The sequence below is a fragment of the Haliotis asinina genome, chromosome 14, assembly GCF_037392515.1.
Source record: "Haliotis asinina isolate JCU_RB_2024 chromosome 14, JCU_Hal_asi_v2, whole genome shotgun sequence".
In the NCBI taxonomy this organism is placed as follows: domain Eukaryota; kingdom Metazoa; phylum Mollusca; class Gastropoda; order Lepetellida; family Haliotidae; genus Haliotis; species Haliotis asinina.
In genome coordinates, this window is record NC_090293.1 from 33478670 (window position 1) to 33498893 (window position 20224).

General features: G+C 42.7%; 1 protein-coding gene across 1 annotated transcript in view; it reads right to left on the bottom strand.

Moving 5' to 3' along the window:
• Positions 1-415: 415 nt before the first annotated feature.
• Positions 416-20224, bottom strand: part of LOC137262290 (inactive cell surface hyaluronidase CEMIP2-like) — a 43068-nt gene continuing 23259 nt past the window's right edge. Inside the window, exons 24-36 of the mRNA XM_067800106.1 lie at positions 19427-19477; positions 18785-18872; positions 15783-16073; positions 14608-14771; positions 13319-13478; positions 12419-12520; positions 11470-11621; positions 8787-8895; positions 7816-7890; positions 7177-7206; positions 5202-5286; positions 2008-2111; positions 416-702 (exon numbers count right to left, since the gene is read on the bottom strand). Of these exons, the coding sequence (XP_067656207.1) occupies positions 479-702; positions 2008-2111; positions 5202-5286; positions 7177-7206; positions 7816-7890; positions 8787-8895; positions 11470-11621; positions 12419-12520; positions 13319-13478; positions 14608-14771; positions 15783-16073; positions 18785-18872; positions 19427-19477 (1635 nt within the window). The 3' untranslated portion in view covers positions 416-478. The remainder of the gene's footprint in view (positions 703-2007; positions 2112-5201; positions 5287-7176; positions 7207-7815; positions 7891-8786; positions 8896-11469; positions 11622-12418; positions 12521-13318; positions 13479-14607; positions 14772-15782; positions 16074-18784; positions 18873-19426; positions 19478-20224) is intronic.

Sequence of the window (20224 nt, forward strand, 5' to 3'; positions counted from 1 at the left end):
CATAGTTTTACGTCCCTTTAAACAATACTCCAACAATATCACGCCTTGGCACCAGAAATGGGTTCTCACATTGTACCCATGTTGGGACTCGAACCCGAGTCTTCGGCGCGACGAGGAACCAACCCTGTAACTACTAGGCTACCCCACTAGGCTAAGAATAAATGGTAAGGCCTAGGTTTTCGAAGTTCTCTTTGCGCTAAGACAGTCGTACGTGCCATACATTAATATTTAACATTAACTTACGACTATCTTAGCGCTAAGAGAGCTTCAAAACTCTAGGCCCAGGAGCTTGGTACTTAGTGTCTTCTGTGTTACTTCCACCCTTTAATCACACAGCTACCATGCTTACTCTACTATATGCCTTCCATACATGTTTACTGCCCAAAATACACATCTTTCCTGTCAAGAATACACGTTTACTGTAATGAATACGCATCTTTACTGTGATGAATACACGTTTACTTCCAATAATACATGTTTACTGTGAAGTTACAGGGTCACGCGCTATCTTGCAAACGACCGCGTAGTCTTGATCCACGCATGGAGTGTTCTTCCACGAGGTATTTTTGTCAGAATAGGATATCTTCGTGCAGTAGCCACCGGTCAGTCCAGACATGCCGTGTCCGTCACTCCAGTTCTCGTAAACGGAGTCAGACCCGTCCAGCCAGGTGAACTTGTCAAACACGCTACGGTACCGGTAACCTGGCAACAAAACACAAGACAACTTCAAACATGGAAACGCAGTGAGATACAGAACAAAGTACTGACTAAAATGAAGATGGCGATTTGCCATTTATGGAAATCCATTAGCAGGTAAGGAGTGGAACGACCATGACGGCACTAGTGTAACGCGGCGAAACCGTTTGTGCACGCCGTTGGTGGTGCTACGGTATCCCATATGAAAACACACCGCAAGTTAATCCATAAATTGATAAGCATTTACTAGTCGGATTTGTACAAATGGACTCGGCTTACAAAAGAGATTCGTAATGATTAAGGACTGGGTTTTAACGCTTGCATCTGCGTATATGCCCTGAACTCCCGTGTATACATTTGTAATTATATACAATACTAATGATTAAGTATTTCTAATGAGACTGCTTCATTTAGTGTTTCACATCTTTACATATGACGTTTTTAGCAGACTTTTAGCATTAGCTCTGCAAACATGGCATTAATATAATTGAAAATGTATGTGTATATTTAGCTAAAACTCCGATGCGTGAACATAACGACTGGAACGATGTCTTTGACATTGTCGAGCTGGTGTTTTTACCTGAATACTATGTGGGTGTTTCAAAATTATACATGAAACATGCTTTAGCCATTTGCATAACGTTACATAATTTCTGTGTTCTGATAACGCTGAGTTTCATTCTTTACCTGACTTAAATCCAGATTGGAAGGTCGAGCCCTAAGCCCCCTTCCTTCCGATTACAATAAGCCTCTCGGCAGTATATTTTTTTCCTGAGGATTGTCCTCAGTGATAATGTCAACGATACTATCCACATTAAGCTGAACCATAGCATGAAACTGTTAAACAGTAAGGAACCCAATTCACTCCCCACCAATGTCATTACATACGAGACCTGTGAAGGTCCCGGGGTAGAATAGGCCTTCAGCAACCCATGCTTGCCACAAAAGGCGACTATGCTTGTCGTAAGAGGCGACTAACGGGATCGGGTGGTCAGGCTCGCTGACTTGGTTGACACATGTCATCGGTTCCCAATTGCGCAGATCGATGCTCATGTTGTTGATCACTGGATTGTCTGGTCCAGACTCGATTATTTACAGACCGCCGTGATATAGCTGGAATATTGGTGAGTGTGGCGTAAAACTAAACTCACTCACTCACTCATTACATACGAGACATACTTGGATACATAATAATCACTATATGGAGAACAAAATGTGTTAATGATAGTTGATGCAATGTGTTCTCCTGGCGGCTTTGCAGGAACTAATCTCAACTATTCAGACCATACAGTGTACAAGTGCTGCAACTACCTATGAGGACATCCTTCCCATTTCCGTCGTGGAAGTCCTTCACCAGGTTGTAGACGAAGTCGTTCTCAGCCTTGCTGTGGACTGTCACCATGTTGCTGTCGCCCCTGTTGCAATGCAGCAATACAAGTATACATTAATTACGTACAAACTTCAAATCTCATGTGTAACCTATTTAACATCTTAAAGCAATATATGTCAATGTCTTGAAGTAAAGGAAGGCGATTATTGTTGTCACTTTGAAAAAGTATCCAGTATGATAGTGATCCTAACTATGGTTACTTAGGTTATTGCCTTCGAAGACAACCACAGTACTACAAAAAGCAATGTAAACAATGTTACAAAATGGATTTTGGCGCTCATTCTATAATAATATATATAGGAAAGTGTTTCATACCATATATCGCATAACCCGAGCCTTACCTATCTTGACCAACAGTTGTTTGGGAGAATATCGGATAAGTCCTAGTTTACCCTTAAAAAATTGGAAAACTTGAAAAAAAAAATCAGCATCTTGTATTAGACTCGGAAACAAGACTCTCGTTGACCTGTTGGCTGTGGCCAAAGTCAATTGTAGCACTCAGGTCTGCTTGATCTACAATACTACTTGAGGTGGTAGAACTGAAGGCGGGAACACATAGGCTTTTTGTCCTTCATGTTCAGTGCTTGTTGCCCAGGCTTGAGTATCTGATACTAAAGTAATGTAAACAATACTACAAAAAAATGTTTTTAGCGCTCATTCTATAATAATATATAGGAAAGTGTTTCATACCATATATCGCATATAAACCAAACATTACCTATATTGAGCAACAGTTGTTTGGGAGACTTAACAGATAAGTCCTGGTTTACCATTAAAAAAATCAGAAACTATAGAAAAAGAAAATCAGCAATGTTCACGGTTGTATGAAACAGATCATAACATGACCCGAGTCAGAGACTTTCATGCATTGCATGGGAAAGGGTCATCTCATAAGAGAGTTGTCATTGTACGAGAATACTGAACACCATACGCACATAAATAATTTCAGGACATTAGAATCCGAGGACATGGTCAACTGTAAACGAGCGTTATACTGCTGACGATGTATGTCAGATAAGTGTCGAAATGTAATAATTTGTTTAGTTTTGAATTATATGTATTTCCATTGTTTTGTGTTGTGCTGGTATATATTTAATTTACTTATAGAATAATGACAGGAAAAGAACTGATGTGTTCACGTATCATGGTGTGCCGGTCAGCTAACATTATGGCGATGACTTCAGATGTAGTGTTGACTTGGAATGCCAAGTGTCATCATCGGTACTTGTGTTATCAACTGAATCATCCAGATGGATGATAACGGGGCAATTTTGTGATTTACACCTTCTGACCTGCGATAGTCCCCTTCGATTTTCAGCACGTGACCTTCAGCCGTTTGCCACACGTTTGGGGTAATTCTAGCATAGGAGGCATAGACCAGGCCCTTGACATCAGATAGTTTGAGCGTCGTGATGTTTCTTGATATGAACCCTTTGCAATTAGCCCAGATGAGCTCGATGGGGTTGAGCTAACAGTGCCTGCACGGAGGACAAAGTGACCATGTCGGAAAGTCAGGTCATCGGTGAGTAATGGACTGGTTTTACTGTTTTGCTATATCTTCTGTAACAAATGCACCTTGGTTTCTGATTGCTTGTAAGGCACATTGCAGGAAGTAAGATATTCCCGCATATGTGCTTTAAGGCTACTCATGGTAGGAGTAATGGTACCAGGAAACTGTATGTTATGGTATCTGGCGTTATCCATAATAATGACGCTGGGTTTGTCTAGGCAGGGCAACAGTTGGTGTTCAAACAGTCCAAGAATACCTCACCATTCATTTCATGGTGATAATCCCCGTCTGTGCACTTAGCCTCGAATACACGATCACACCCCTCTATCAAATCCTTGTCAGAGATGCCTGTGTGAAAGATGACCAGACGCTTGCCCTTTCCTGGCGGCAGTGTAGGCGCGTCGGCGTTATCTGACGGTAGCCACATACGATCAGTTGAGTGTTTTTTGTTTCCCCACGTTTTGTCAAGACAAACGCACTGAAAACCTTGGTTTCGATATTCCTCGATGGACCTTAGATACGATACCCGCATGGACACAATGGAATATTTTTTTCTCTGAAGGCATGTCTATTATCCCCGCTGTTTGTATATTTGAGCCCCATTTCTACCAGTGGAACGGCTAACGTTGGACGTGACACGTTTGTGATGTCTTATTTCCTCTTGTATTTGGGCACAGGTTGGTGGTACTTTCCGTTCATATAACTCCGGGACAGCTCCACGGATAACACTTTTATCAAAAATGTCCAGCTTGTGTTTCCTACCTGGCTTAATATGGGTTACTGGTTTTGAGACACCCCCCCACCGTAAATTTCTTTGCAACCCCATATACCTGGTTATATGACAACTCCAGTGCACAACTAGCCCTATAGTACACCCTATCAACGCTAAGAATGGTTTTCCTCAATCTCTGTCAAGACGGAAGTATTTAATGACGATATGAACAAGCTTCGCTGTAATGCTATCCACGATGCAGCACCGGAATACCGGGATTAATATGTCATATAAAACCTACACATCTCACACACAAAATAACTGATATACTACAGACGTTCGAGGCCTCAATAATGCAGACTGATTCCAAATTATGATTTGAAATAATAATCTACTCTAGTGTTCATTTCTGGCCAATTGCATAATTAATGTCTGCCTCTTATTAGTATTGTTTGGACAAAAATAAGAATTTCAAAGCGGTACCTTTTCAGAGTTTCCCCTCTTTAAACGATGGTACTTGATCGGTGATATCATTGAAAAAAAGCTTGAAATCCCAACTAGGTAGTTGTTACCTTAGTTGATATTTTATATGAGCCTTTTGAAGAGAGTTGAGATGAGAAAATACACGGTAATAACCACTTTTGTAGCACTGTTAACTGTACAGTGTGACTTCTGGTTACACAGTGTGGCCACAGTGACTACTTAAGTGTGACTTGCTGCCTCCACAGAGCGGCCACTGACTGTACGCAAGTGTGATTTACTTGTTACACAGTGCGGCCAAAGAGACTGTGTTAAAGTGTGACTTGCTGGCTATATAGAGCAGCCACAGACACAGTACTAAAGTCTGACTTACTAGTTGCTTTCAGCGACTGTTCTAAAGTAGTGTGACTTACTGGTTACACAGAGCAGCCACAGAGTCGTAGTGGGGTGCCATCTTGCCCGTGTACAGATAGCAGGATCCACTATGTTGCTTCCAGCCTGGGAACAGAGATATATCATCAGCTATCCTGGAGGATGAAGAAATACGACAAGTTGATCAACTGCGGGTAGACTGGATGTGTGGGGACTAAGAAAGGGCTTACGGCATTGTGTTCACAAGACTTGTTAACAAGTTGGGTGAGTACCCATTCTTGTAGCATTAATATTACCAGTGTCTTTTCGTAATTTTCTGATTTCTAGTTTTGCATTACAGCTCACGGCTTCACAACTGATTTTGAAACTACAGTAGAAGTTGATAAATAATATACTGTTGTTATTAAACTAAATGTACTATTGTTTTGTCCTACGCAAAAGACATGAGCTAAATTGAATGGACTTCAGTTGATAGGAATGTGTAGTGTTTTACGACTATTCTGAATGTTTTGTTTTGTTTATTAGGTAAAGTAGCAACTCAGCAACATTGTCTATAGAAACATCAAGTCATGACCAGACATTACAGTCACCGGAAGCATGGCAATCGATCTGCACAAGCTCCCCCTAGTCACATGGTATTACATGGTACCATAGAATCTAGGGATGGAGTATTTCCAAAAGCATCTTGAAACCTTACTCACCAGTGAAACGATGAAAATGAATGCGTCTGTCAATGATCGAGTATATTCATTATACACTGTATACACTGAACAGCAAAAGAAACGAAACTTTTTGTCAAGTTCTATTATTTGAAGAACGCAAAACATGAACGCTTGCTTTTCAGATTTCATTTTTGGACATTTGCGTTTCTTTGGCGTTCAGTATAGTATACATTTCAAGACGTTTGTTCTGACATTCCCTCCTAATGCAGTCTCACTACACTTCAACCAGTGTCTTATCGGAGCGGCCTGCTACATTGGTGAGTGAGTTTAGTACTCAGTAACATTCCAGCTTCAGCGGTCTGTAAGTAATCGAGTCTGGACCAGACAATGCAGTGGTCAAAACATGAGTATCGACCTGCGCAGAGGAGAACCGATGACTTGTGTCAACCAAGTCAGCGAGCCTGACCGCCCGATCCCGTTAGTCTACTATTACAACAGGCATAGTCGCCTTTTATGGCAAGCATGGGTTGCTGAAGGACTATTCTACCCCGGGACCTTCACATGTCTCTGCTTTATTGCCTTGGTTACAAGGCAGTTATTGTCAGTTGTAGTGAAATTGATAAATTTGAATGGAAAACACTGGCAAAACTGTACCAGTTGATTGATGGTACATTGACTATTAGTTTTACTTATGAAAGGAACTCCGATCCTCGCTGACTGGAAAGAGTTCTCATAGAAATCGGAAAGTTATATATGCTTGGCTCAGATCTGTTTGTTGGAGGAATATTGTAGCGTCTTGAGTTATGATCCCCAAGGAGCCCAAAGCTCGATCTAATTACGAAACCTTTCTGAAATTCCTCAACAGCAAAAAGGCACATGTTCACGTTTACACCAATATTTGAGCAGCTCGTGGAAAAGATTTTAAACGGTTTTGAGTTTATGCTCTGGAAATGAAAGGTGACGGACACCAAGACGCAAAACATCCTTCTTACAATCCCCTCCAACCTTTTGTAATCCCCTTCCAATTCCTATATCTCCCTGCCGCTTCCTATATCCCCCTCCGACTTCCTACATTTGTGTTTTCCCCTCCCAGTTCCAATATCCCCCTAACATGTCCTATATTCCCCACTCCCTCTTTCTTTGCCCCCCCCCCCCCCCCCCTCCCACTTCAAATTTCTTTATCCACCTTCATATATCACTACAACGTGTGAAGCCCATGTCAGGCGTGCCCCGCCGTGATGTTGTTGGAATATTGCTAAAAACGGCGTAAAACCAAATTCATTCAGTCAGTCTTATATGGACCCCCTACTTCACTGCGGTATATAACAATAAGATACAAAAGTTGTCATCTTACGTTGTGGGCAGATGCTGTCAGATGTGGATTCTGGAATAAACAGAAAGGTAGTCAACATCAGCATAATCAGGATTTATTACATGCATACAGTTCACTGACAACGTTCCTGAGCACCATAGTGAGTATGGATTTTACGCTGCTTTTAGCAAAATTCCAACAATACAACGGCGGCGGAGAATGGGGTTTACAAATTGTATCCATGTGGAGAATCGAACTGGGTGTTCTGCGTCACAGGCCAATGCCTTAACCACTGGGCTATCCCACCGCACCTCAAGTGCCGGAGAAACACCTATATAACACAAACATTATTTGACATTCTTATTGTACATCCATCTCATAAGGAGATGATGGGTGGTGGGGTAGCCTACTGGTTAAAGCGTTCGCTTGTCACACCGTACAAGGCGATGTGACAAACATCTTAATCTACGTAGAAAATACTTAACTTGTATATTGTCATGAAATGAAATATAAATATATTATCTATCATGCTGACGTACGTAATACAATCCTTGAAACATCTCATATAGATTGTCACTTTACGTGGACGTCTTTGTCAATGGACATTTTCTCTTGCTGTTATTTGCTGCAGAGGACATGCACGCACGCGTACACACAAAGAACAACGCCATGCATACCAACCTAGAAGACAAGCGACGCCGTTCCTCACAGTGGCACGGGCAGGCTTCTTGTTGAACAAGGAGGTGAAGGTCAGTTCTGACAACACAATCAGCAGGGTAACATCCATGTTTGATTTCAAAGAATATCCTGTTTTACATTCATGATATCCCATCTGCATACAATGAACTCGTACAAACCAGCCATATTTTGTTTTTTTTTGCCTCAAGGACTATTGGCTTCCTCTTATTGTCACTATATCTTTACCACCGTCCACTGTTGTTGTCAATCCCCTTGATGTATGCAAGTCCGTTCTGCAGTGATGTCCTTGACAACGGTATAAGAATCCATACCGAAACGTTGCATCATAAGAGCTGTTATCCGCAACGAATCTTGCTTTGTTATTACTCACCAACTTCTAAGTGTTCGACCCGTAAAGGTCCTGGGGTAGAATAGGCCTTCAGCAACCCATGTTGCCATAAAAGGCGACTATGCTCGTTGTATGAAGCGACTAACGGGATCGGGTGGTCAGGCTCGCTGACTTGATTCCCAATTGCGCAGATCGATGCTCACGTTGTTTATCACTGGATTGTCTGGTCCAGACTCGATTATTTACAGACCACCGCCATGTAGCTGGAATATTGCTGAATGCGGCGTAAAACTAAAATCACTCTAAGTGTTCATGATAACAGTGACTTAATAACGGATCTGTGCAACAACAGTTCTATGAGATCTGACATGGTTTACGGCTTTCAAAGAATAAAGGAAAAATAATATAGGTAGTATGTGTACCACCACACACCACACACCACCACACCACACCACACCACACCACCACACCACACACACACATATATATAAGAGAGAGAGAGAGAGAGAGAGAGAGAGAGAGAGAGATTGATAAATAGTTAGTATGTATCTATCCCTATCTATCTAGTTAAATATAGTAATATTTTTTAACTACAAGAATAATTACCACAAAAAAATGATCTCACCATAATAAGTGTCAACACGCTCGTCGGTGTCATCGCTGTCGACCACAACGTCGTTAGTCCAGTAGTCCATGTCGGCGCCGAATGCCAGCAGCTGGTTTCTTATCTCTCGCTAAACAAAATGACAAGTCGACACATCACACTGCCAACCACTAGTGCTGTTGTTCGCGTAAACGTTTAATGACAATTCTAAGATGCTTCGGTGAAAGATCAAAGGCGCCGACAATACTTTATCAGACGACAATGTACCCCCTCGTAATCGAACTTTTTTGCATTACGTCACAATGTAACCGACGTCACGTCAGAGACACGGTGATGTCTGCAATGTTTACATTCCCACAATGCAATCGTGGAATGTCGCATGACAAGTCAGCTTCAGCTGAATGTACTGATCTAAACTTTCGTTGGTAGTAGAAATGAGACGGTCGTATTGCCTTGTATGGTTTACGAGAATCACAGAATCACATGTGTAATTAAAGTGATCTGGAGAAGATATTTAACCCGGACATAAACCGTCACCAAACTGTTCATTATTTTTTCTAGTAACGCTTGTCTTAATGTAGGGGGCTGACACGTCAAAAGAACAGCGCGTCAGTTAGCCCTGTGCGAGGACTCTTAAAGGTCACAGACACCGTCGTTTGTTTTCTGCCATGGATTAATAGAAATTAGGCTTAGAAATTATTAAATACGGCATCTTTGAAAAGAAATACAGTTCGCTCTACCACCATGTATATATAGCGTAATAAAGCACACTTTCGTCCTGAACTATACTGAACATCATTGAAAACGCACCACCCCTAAAATTGTGGATTTCTAAGAGCAGAAGTGAGCAATCTATGTAAATTTTACATATTTGTGTAGACCAATGTTTGATAAAGAAAAGAAGCAAAAAACAATCAAGCAAAACAGTGAAGATTTAATGCAGCTGACAATGAAATAAAGATGGGGTCAAAATGGAAAGTCAGTAGCGTGTATGACCCCCGTTAGCAGCAACACAAGCTGTGCAACGTCTCCTCATTGAATGGATAAGTCTCTGAATAAAGTCCTGAGGCACTGCATTCCACTCTTGCTGCAAGGCATTGTCGAGTTCCCCAAGGTTGTTGATCTGCGGACGACGTGCGAGGCGTTGGCCGATGTAATCCCACAAGTGTTCGATGGGTGACAAATCTGGTGACAATGCAGGCCAATGAAGTAGAGGAATGTTGTTGTTAGCCAGATACTGTATCGAAACACGTGCAGTGTGGGCTCGTGCATTGTCATGTTGAAATGTGTGCAGATCTTGATGCTGGTGAAAGAAGGGAACGACGTTGTTCTGAAGAATGTTGTCACGGTAGTAAACGGCATTCACTCTGCCACGACAAACAATCAGAGCGGTTCTGTGGTGATAACTTATCCCTCCCCACACCATAATGCTGCCTCCCCCCCCACCGATCGGTTTGCACAACACAATCCTGATGATAACGTTCACCCCGTCGACGCCATACCCGTAGACGCCCGTCAGCATTTCGCAAGTGAAAACGCGACTCGTCGGAGAACACCACACCATGCCAACGTCGTAACAACCACACACGATGCTGTTCAGCCCATTGTCGGAGTTCACGGCGATGCCTGTCAGTCAGGATGGGTCCAACGTAAGGGCGTCGACAACGTAACCCTGCCGCACGGAGACGGCGTCGGACGGTGGAAGCGCTGATCAAACCACGTCGACCCTGGACAGCGTTGGCGGTTCTGGCAGCGGGCAAGGTTCGATCCCGAATATGGCGCCGTACAATTCTCGATCTTGACGAGGGGTGGTAACACGTGCCTGACCTGGGCGTTGCCGGTCCCTGCTGGTTCCTGTTTGTTGGTATCTGTTAGCAAGCCTCAGAATGGTCGAATGATGACACCCAAATCGTCGTGCAATGTTTCTGCTTGAAGCGCCGACCTGCAACATACCCAAGGCCTGTTCTCGTTCCTCTGGTGACAATCTTGGCATGGCGAAAAAACTTTACTTACGAAAGTACTGCGAAAATGAGAACGGTTTTGTGCCGAAGGTCATTTATACCCCTGAACAGCATGCTTTCTGCATGCAGTTTGTGCCCTTCGTGTGTGATGTGCATGAATTTTGTTGTTTTCATGTGATGTGTTCGATGATGTGTTCGAACGATCCGTTTTTTACTGTAGAGCGTTATTTACGATCTAGTGTGTTATTATCAAAATTCCCACCATTAATTTTCCATTTCCAAAAGATTCTATTGCCTTATTTCAAAATTTACAGGTGGTGCGTTTTCAATGATGTTCAGTATATTATAGTTAAAGCACGAGCGAACTGTATTTCTTAATTAATGGACTCCCTTATCGACACTAAGCAATCCATACGTTCGCTCTTTTATCTGATTGGGTGGCCACGTGGTCATTTTATCAACGCATCCAAGATAATATTTCACAGTATTAACAATAGTCCCATATCTGATGTAAGGACTGAGAAATCTGACATCAGACGGACGCTCAACGAGTGCGTGAGTGAGATTACTTACATTCATGCAATGTCACGGCGGGGGACACCAGAAATGGGCTTTACACCTTTTACCCATGTGGGGAATCGAACCGAGTCTTCAGCATGACGACTTGAAGCTTTAACCACAAAGGCAGCTCACCGCGACAAAAGTCAACGAGCCTTTAAACGAACATGTTTATTTTAACAAACCTGTGCGACATCATCTGTGATGGTGGGAAGCACACCCTGGCGAGTTAAACACTGGTACTCTGCTGTGTCGTGGTCAGTCTTGGTGTTGAGGATGATGTAGCACCTGCCGTTGCTGGCCAGTCTGTGTCCGTCACCGTCAGGTCCGCAGCTTTCTGATAATTAGGGAACGGGTCACCAAAGGTAAAATGTTAAATTAAATGAAAAACGTTTCCCGTGAAAATCCGGGTTACAATTGGTCCTCAGCAACCCGTGAATGGTGTAACAGGCTACCAAGGGGATCGGGTTGTCAGGCTCGCTGACCTGGTTGATAAATGTCATCGTAAGTCAACTGCGTAGATTGGTGATCACGATGTTGATCACCGGATTATTGGGTCCAGATTATTATTTACAGACCGCCGCCACATTGGGTGGTTCTTGTTTAATTCCGCACTCAACAATATTCCAGCAAACTAATGGCATACGTCAATTCAGTGCCGTACACGGTCTAACTTGGTGTTAAAAGGTTTGTTAAAGCTATGAACATTTCTGTGAACTGACAAATGCAAAATCAATATTAACACCAGGTTAGCACGTCCTGACCTTGCCGCAACACCAGCAATTCGCAAAGTTTGTTTCTTATTTGACGTCGCACTCAGCAAAATTCCAGCTGTATGGCGGCGGTCTGTAAATAATCGAATCTGGACCAGAAAATGCAGTGATCAACTGCATGACCATCGCTTACGACAAATATAGTCAAATTTTATGGCACGCCTGGGTTGCTGACGACCAATTCTAACCCGGATCTTCACGGGCAACACCAGAAATGGACTTCTGGCACTTTGGCCATGGAGGGGAAGGAAAACCGAACCCGGCGTGACGATCGAACGCTTTTACCATCAGGCTACCCCCTTTTACAAATAGGTTACAATATTATCCACAGTGCTACCGTCTCCTCTTTCCCATTCCTTACCAAACTGAGTAATTACTGGAGTCACTGGCAGCTGACAGAGGTAACGGTTTTCGTGTTGCCATCGTCGTCCACGCCACTTGTAGTCTGCACCAACGTCCATAACTGAAACACGGAAGGCATCGACTCTATAAGACAAATGTTATTTCTTATCTATGCAACATCAAAATGGCTGACGTTATGCATATCGTTTCTTAAAGGCACAATGTCACACATTTTCGACAATATTTTTGTTAACTGGGAAACATGCAGTCACTTTCACTTCCTAGTGATGCAATAAAAGTCTTATTATCCCACACCAGTTGCCTAAAGTCGATAACAGAAACCTCATGGCGAACAGCTTCCAAACAGAACACTTGCAATACATGGAATGTAAACAGTTGCTTCGAAAATCAAAAACTGTAGCACGTGGTGTCTGCCGAACTGGTTTCCATCACATGTTGTGCGTACGCCTTTATTGGATAATCGTAGAGAGCGCCCCAAAGGGACAGAACATATGGAGTTCGTTTCAAACAAATCACATTTGACCAGTAGATGGCGGTTCCATTTAATGCAACGTTGCATTAATTCAACTGTTTATGTTACATTGCAATCCAAATACGCATAAATTATATGGCATCTTTCACGAGAGCTAATAAATAGTATTATCGAGGGAAATGCACTGTTCTTTTCTATAGACGTGTGGTGTGAAATAGTACCTTTAAGGAACACCTTCCTTAAGCTTGTTTTCTTTATGATCCTGGGCCTAGATTTTCGAAGCCTCCTTTTGGTGCTAAGATAGTGTCAAGTTAATGTTAATGTATGGCACATACGACTGTCTTAGCGCTAAGAGCGCTCCGAAAATCAAGCCCTGTTCTTTCTCCGCTAATACGATCTAAAGCAAGTTGTAGGAATTTACCGTACCGACAAAGTCGTCGTAGATTCGTTTATCGTCGGGTTTGAGGTCGTTGACATATGTAGCTGGCGTGCCATCCATGAAGACGAATGCTCCTTCTTTGGCAATATCCGTCAAACCAATCCAAATGTGAAACGGACTCTGCCCAAGGTATGCCTTGATTTCAGTCTAAAATGAACATACACTTAACAGCAAACGTTTTGGTAAAGTTTTTCAGCGGGAGACAAACATGAACGCTTACTTCTATGTGATTGTATGTTTTCGAAAGTACTGTAAAAATGACCGTCAGGCCACAACGTTGTGAAAACGTAAATTTTGTTTCTACAGTTCACACTGTACCTGTAACAAAGCCTAACGTTGTGACAACGTGAAATTGTTAGCTGGTTTACAAGTATCACTACATAACTTAAATACCAGCCGTACCTTCTGTCGACTTAATAACTATAATATAATATATTTACTATAATTTCGTGTGGCTATGAATGGGGGTCGTATATCTTCTTAGAATGATAACTGCCTATTGCTAAGATTAGATGTCATGTGATTGAAGTTATTACTTTATATTCATATTTGCATGAAATCCAAAGTACGTTGACACTCGGCACAGAAAAAGTCAGAACCTAATACCAAGCAGTGTTGTAGGCCATGAGTGATACATAACGTATGTTATAGTACTTACGTATCCAAATGAGCTTTAAGATTAAAACACATGTATCGATGTCAACTTAATGTAAGTAAGCATAGAAACGAACATATCTGTCCAATGAGTGAGTGAGTTTAGTTTTGCGCCGCACTAAGCAATATTACAGCTACATGACGGTGGTCTGTAAATAATCGAGTCTGGACCAGACAATCCAATGATTAACAACATGAGCATCGATCTGCACAATTGGGAACCGATGACGTGTCAACCAAGTCAGCGAGAATGACCACCCGATCCCGCTAATCGCCTTTTATGGCAAGCATGAGTTTCTGAAGGTCTATTCTACCCCGGGACCTTCACGGGTCACTTATCTGTCCAAACCCCCCAAAATATACAAGTATGTGACTGTTCTTTAAAACAACACTATACAATACTCGCCATGTGTGAGCGAGTGAGTATAGTTTTACGATGCTTTTAGCAATATTTTGGCAATATCACGGTCGGGACACCAGAAATGGGCTTCACACATTGTACCCATGTGGGGAATCAAACCTGGCTCTTAGGCGTGAAGAGCCAACACTTTAACCACTAGGCTACCTCACCGCCGGATGCCTACTACGAAAACAACCATGTTGGAGATGCCAGAACACGTACATGTTGAGCTTCTGAGGACACAGTTGCCAGGTTACCGCCCATCTTGACGCATGCGCGTTGAGCGTACATGAAGTTGAGTCGATCCTGTCCAACATAATAGCACCTTCCGCCATAGACAATACCACGAGATCCCGGACCACAACTTGGCCATGCACTGGGGGCAACTGAAGAGATATTTATTACGCCATCCAAAAACACACTTCAACTAAAAGCTTTAAGTCGTCATTCTTGATGAAGATGAAAGTATTAAACTAAACAACACATCTAATGGTAACACATCAGTAAACACACTCTTGCTTTTTCTAAAAGTATGTTACGTTTTAATCGTAATATTTATCGCAATGGTAAGATTCCTGGAATAGTTCTCACCATGATATAGACATGCACTCATCATCTATGCACAAAGAACTAAAACACCCCCTCGTATTTTTGCAATGATAGGTTTTATGCACATGTTGAAAACCTTTCATTCTGACCATGATGGAAAGCATGAGGTTTTCTGATCACTATGATCCTTTGACTCATTAAAATCCAAGTTGATTTTCTAATCAGTGTTGCATCCAGGAATCTGAGATTAAAGGGAGGATTCCCCCTTAAAAGAGGGGGACCTAACACCAAAGAAGGTGGGGGATCACATACTGACTAATGATAGTTATGTACTATAATGCTGATGCCGTCACAAACATGCTAAACTCTTCACATGAAATTTCTGTAATTACAATTGCTCATTTTCTTCTGAGAAAAAACCCCACAGATTTTCATACAAAACCATGCCTGTACAACGTTTACTGAATTGATTGGTGAATGTGAACGTTCAAAATGCCATTTTGCGTGTCTTACAAAATTCAAGGTCCATACGGAGTGTAATCTTCAAATGACTGACAGCCACTACATTCCTCCTCATACACCTAGTCAGAGTCCTGATCCTCTGAAAGGGCAGTCTAAAGCAGCTTACAGTCGGGCCAGGTTCTGTACAGGAGGATCCCTTTTGTTGCACGCAACGACCAGTGCTCTCCCAAATATGCTCCAAAGGGTTCAGACAGAGATATGTCAGGTGGTGCTTAATACAGTTCTCTGTGTATACGTATGTAACGATCGATCCTGCTAGGCATCCAGACCCATATCTAAAGTCGTTAGAACACCAGATCAAACGGTTTCAAACTCGACAGACTCACCTGCACCCGTGGCAAACACCTCATTCCTCCAGCCGCCCCCACAGGAGATCCCATTTTTCGCGCTGCACTCCTTGGTACAACCCTCACCAGAACCGTACAGACCGAAACTGTTGCTACATCGACATTCAAAGCTGTACTGCAGGCCAGCATATCTGTAGCCGTTCTGACCACATCTCTGGACACAGAAGCCCCTGGTCAGGGATTTCTGGAGCTGTATGGTCATGTCATTCATGTCCCTCCGCCAGTTGTCCACAGCACATCCTCGGGACTGACTGGACTGTGGTTCAGGAGCTGAAACACACAGTTGTTAAGTGGCATCAGTTAAACCTGATCCCCGACTGGGCATTACCGACAGGGGACAGAAACAAAGAGTCTTTGAGCAGGTGATCTGGACACTGGCGCTATATAAATATATATAAATACATATTTATATCTGCTATGGTAAAGTCAGGGCAGGACCAGCTAGACCAGTGACCATAACGGACCAAGACCATGGACCTAGCATCCCAAATACACAACCAAACCACTTCGATGCTTACGATACTGTGTAACAATGCCGCACTCACGGGTATTTTGTGGTGGCAGCATGCTGATAATCGAGTGTGGACCATACAATCCATAGTTTGGCAACTGGCATCATGAGCATCAATCGAAGACCAATTCTGACACGAATCATGGGTGGATGAACAATAAACTTGAGAACGGAGTGCAAAACATACGCTTCAAAAATGAAAAAAAAACAACCAAAAAACATGATATGTGACACCAACCAGTCCATGCTGAATCCCAACATGTTGAGGAATGGCCGCCAACTAACCGTTTAACACTAGAAACGTTCAACAGAAATGTAACGTTACACTCACGTTTGTAGTGAATCGCCATACATCGCCCGATTATCATGGCACTGGGCATCACCTCGAGCTGAAGCGTATGATTGCAAACCTTAAACACAACGGTAGTGTACACCAGTTGCTTTAAGCCACTATAGACGACAAAAGAATGCTAGGACTGACAGAAGTTCAATTCAACAAGGCGATCGACCATCTAGGAAGGGCATCGCAGCATCAGCCGGCAAGGTACTTCGGCGTGTCAAGACAGACCATCTCAAACCTAAGGATCTGATACGACAATCCTGGGAGTGTTGATTATAGACTCAGGTCAGGCAGACGGCTATGGATCGCTACATTCGTTTGAAACATCTTCGTTTATACGCACCACGACCCAAACATCCACATCAACCCCAAAACCACCAGGACAGCGCCGAATCTCCGACTTTCGGTGGCCATCGGACCTGTTCGACGAAACGTCTTGAGACAATCTCACCGGACTGCAGGTCTGCAATGGTGCAGACTGCGAGTAAGATGGTCGCATGTGAGGTGGAGATAATTTGTCCTCAGGTGAGTCTCGCTTTCGTCTCGGACGTGCTGATGGACATTCACGTCTATATAGGCGTCGGAACGTTACAAACGGTATAATAAGGTATACCGAAACGTCGCTATTGTGGAATAGCGACGCTGATCTTCCATAAAATTACATCTCAACTGTACAGCTGGGCCTCGATTTTCGACAGTCGTAACTGAATGATAATGTATGGCACTTACGACTATCTTAGCGCTATGAGAGCGTAGAAAATCTAGGCCCAGGTCAGTAGATTCGGTGATGGAAGTGTCATGACGTTGGTAAATATCCATCATAATGGCCTGACAGATCTTGTGCACGTGACAGGTGTTTTGAATGGGGCTGGTTATGGAGACACGATTTGGCAACGTTCAACGGCGGTCTTTCCAGCATGACAGGGGACGACCTCACTTTGCACGTGTTTGTCATGACTTCCTCCAGAAAAACAGTGCTCAGGTTCACCATGGCCTTCATGGTCAATCGATTTGTACCCCACTGAACATGTATGGTATTCTCTTGATCGGCGCTTGCGACAGCGTAATCCGCCACCTCATGCACTACAAGAACAACCAGCTCTTCAGCAAGAGTATCAAATCATTCCTGAAGAACTCGGCATCTTCATTTTTTTTATGGGCCACCGCTGCCAAAATGTTATCGACGCTCAAGGTGGTCGCACCAGCTGCAGATGCTGACATCTCTGCCCAGGTGGCTGTAATAGACCCCGTGGTTTAGCTAAAACTCTCTCTGGATAATCATGTTTCGGAAAGTTGTGAAGTGATATTTTTGCTGTAATTTAGCAATGCTGTCATGTTTGAATCAGCTATATGCATTCGGTAAATAAACTCCGAAACAGCCAGTCCAAGTAAACAGAGGCTCAGTATTATTTATTGCATGGAGCTGTACTTTGTCGAACAAACTCTAGTAGAAGGTCGCTTTAGCTAACCTTTGAGCTACCTGTGACCGGGAAATCAAACGCGGGACGGCCGAACGCATTTAACAAATCAGACAAAGGCCGCTATTTTGGGTTGGGCAGGACAAATGTTTTTGGATCTTCTCTTCCCCTGTCACGGATACTCATCTCCCACCAAACGAAACTCGGCATAGACACAAATATTATTTGACCTGCTGAAAAATGTTTAGGGGTTTCTGATGACACTGTTACAATTAGCTTATAAAGTCCGCAAGATGACACCCTGGAATACTGACAAGGCTGTTTTCAGCGACTGTTGATTCACTGTTGTGAATAATGGCGTCCTCCATGTATGTCACTCGGAAACGATCGTGTGGAAAATGGCATTTGGAATTAGTTCGAGTACAAACGTTAAACGGTATGTGCGAATGTTACCTTTCGCTATTTGGTAAGCTGTTTCTAATTGGTCCAGTCAAATGGTTAGCTGACGCGACCTACTACTGGGGTTTGTTAGCAGTGTAACGAAAAATACATAGCCCAAGTGTACATTCATTACAAACACTACGTCAAGTATATTTTTGAAGACTACATGCCACACAATAAAATGTCGGGTAGTCAGTTCCAAATAATTCTAATTTAAACTTATGATCGGCCCATTGTGCCCATGTCGGTGTGAAGAGAGGTGCTACGCTACCTGGTTCGGCACGAGGTGGACAATGGTCCTCTCCTCGGTCACTGGTCAGTTTAACAGTCGTAGGTCGAGTCTCACCGGCGCCAATGCCCTTTTGGAGAAAACAAAATATATTTACACATTATGGCATTTTTGGCCGGCTATGGAAACCTTTCTTTGTATAAAGAATGTAGAACACTTTCAGTAATATAATCCAGTGAACATCCAGAACATTTGTTCTGATGTAAGGACTGAAATTACGGATATAAGAATTCATCTTCAGGAACCCATGCTTGTCGCAAAAGGCGACTAAAGGGATCGGTTGATCATGCTCACAGATTTGGCTAACACGCCAGCTGCGCAGATGGATGTTCACGCTGTCGATCACTAGACTGACTGGTCCACATTTGATTGTTCAGAGACGGATGTCATACGACATATTGCCGAGTGGAGGGTTACGTAACAGTCAAACAAAAAGAATTGAGTATCGGGCAAGAGCACTTTACATTTGCAGGTGGATTTCACCGCGGTAACCTTGACATCCAACTGAAAGTATGCCGTAACAGTGACATTATAGCGACGGTAAACCTAGCGAACACACACACTCGTTCCGTATGATATGCATATGGACCTATTACATTTGTCACCCATTATAGAGTTACCTACCTTTGATGATGCCTTGACACAAGAGGGCGCTGCGGTCTGTACTGTGGCCTCCTGCACAGGGATTTACACATTACTAATCAACCAATGAGATTCGCAGTTGTGAAGAAAAAACAAAGTTAATCGGTACTCACTAGTTCATTGTCATCTTGGTTTTAAACCTCAATGTCATTTAAGGTTCACCATTATGTCGTTGCAAAGTCATTACGAATTAGGTGCAATGACTGCCGTTGTTAAACTGGACCCCTAGCACGGTGCAATTGTAACAGTTAGGTGGGACAAAGAAGGTTGAAATGTAACGATCTGTATATTTTCCAGAAAGAACTAAATCCTCAAAATAAAATCGATCTTGATCAATTGAGGTTGGCATCGAACTTTTATCATCATCGACATTTAAAATATGTTTGGTTCTTGTATTGGTATGCCCAGAATTTAATCCAAAAATTAACACCAAAACTTTCATCCGAGGGCCAATACTGAAAATGTTTACTACCATAAAACTAGCAAGGACGAAGCATTAAACCACCATAATTTGCTTCATTATCATAACACAAGGAAAGAATTACATGGGGTCAGTAGTAACGGTAATAATATTAATGACTCTAGACTTCTCAAATATTTCATACCAAGTAACATTAAGACTGTTTTCTTACGTTTTTTGAAAAAAAAAATCACTTACCCTTGTGAAAAACGCGTTTTCGTCAATGTATCTCGCCATGAGCGAGCATCGGAAAAAACGCCTGGATGTGTACCGCAGTGAAGCAAAGGGAAATAACTGAACGCACCTTTACAATACTTGAG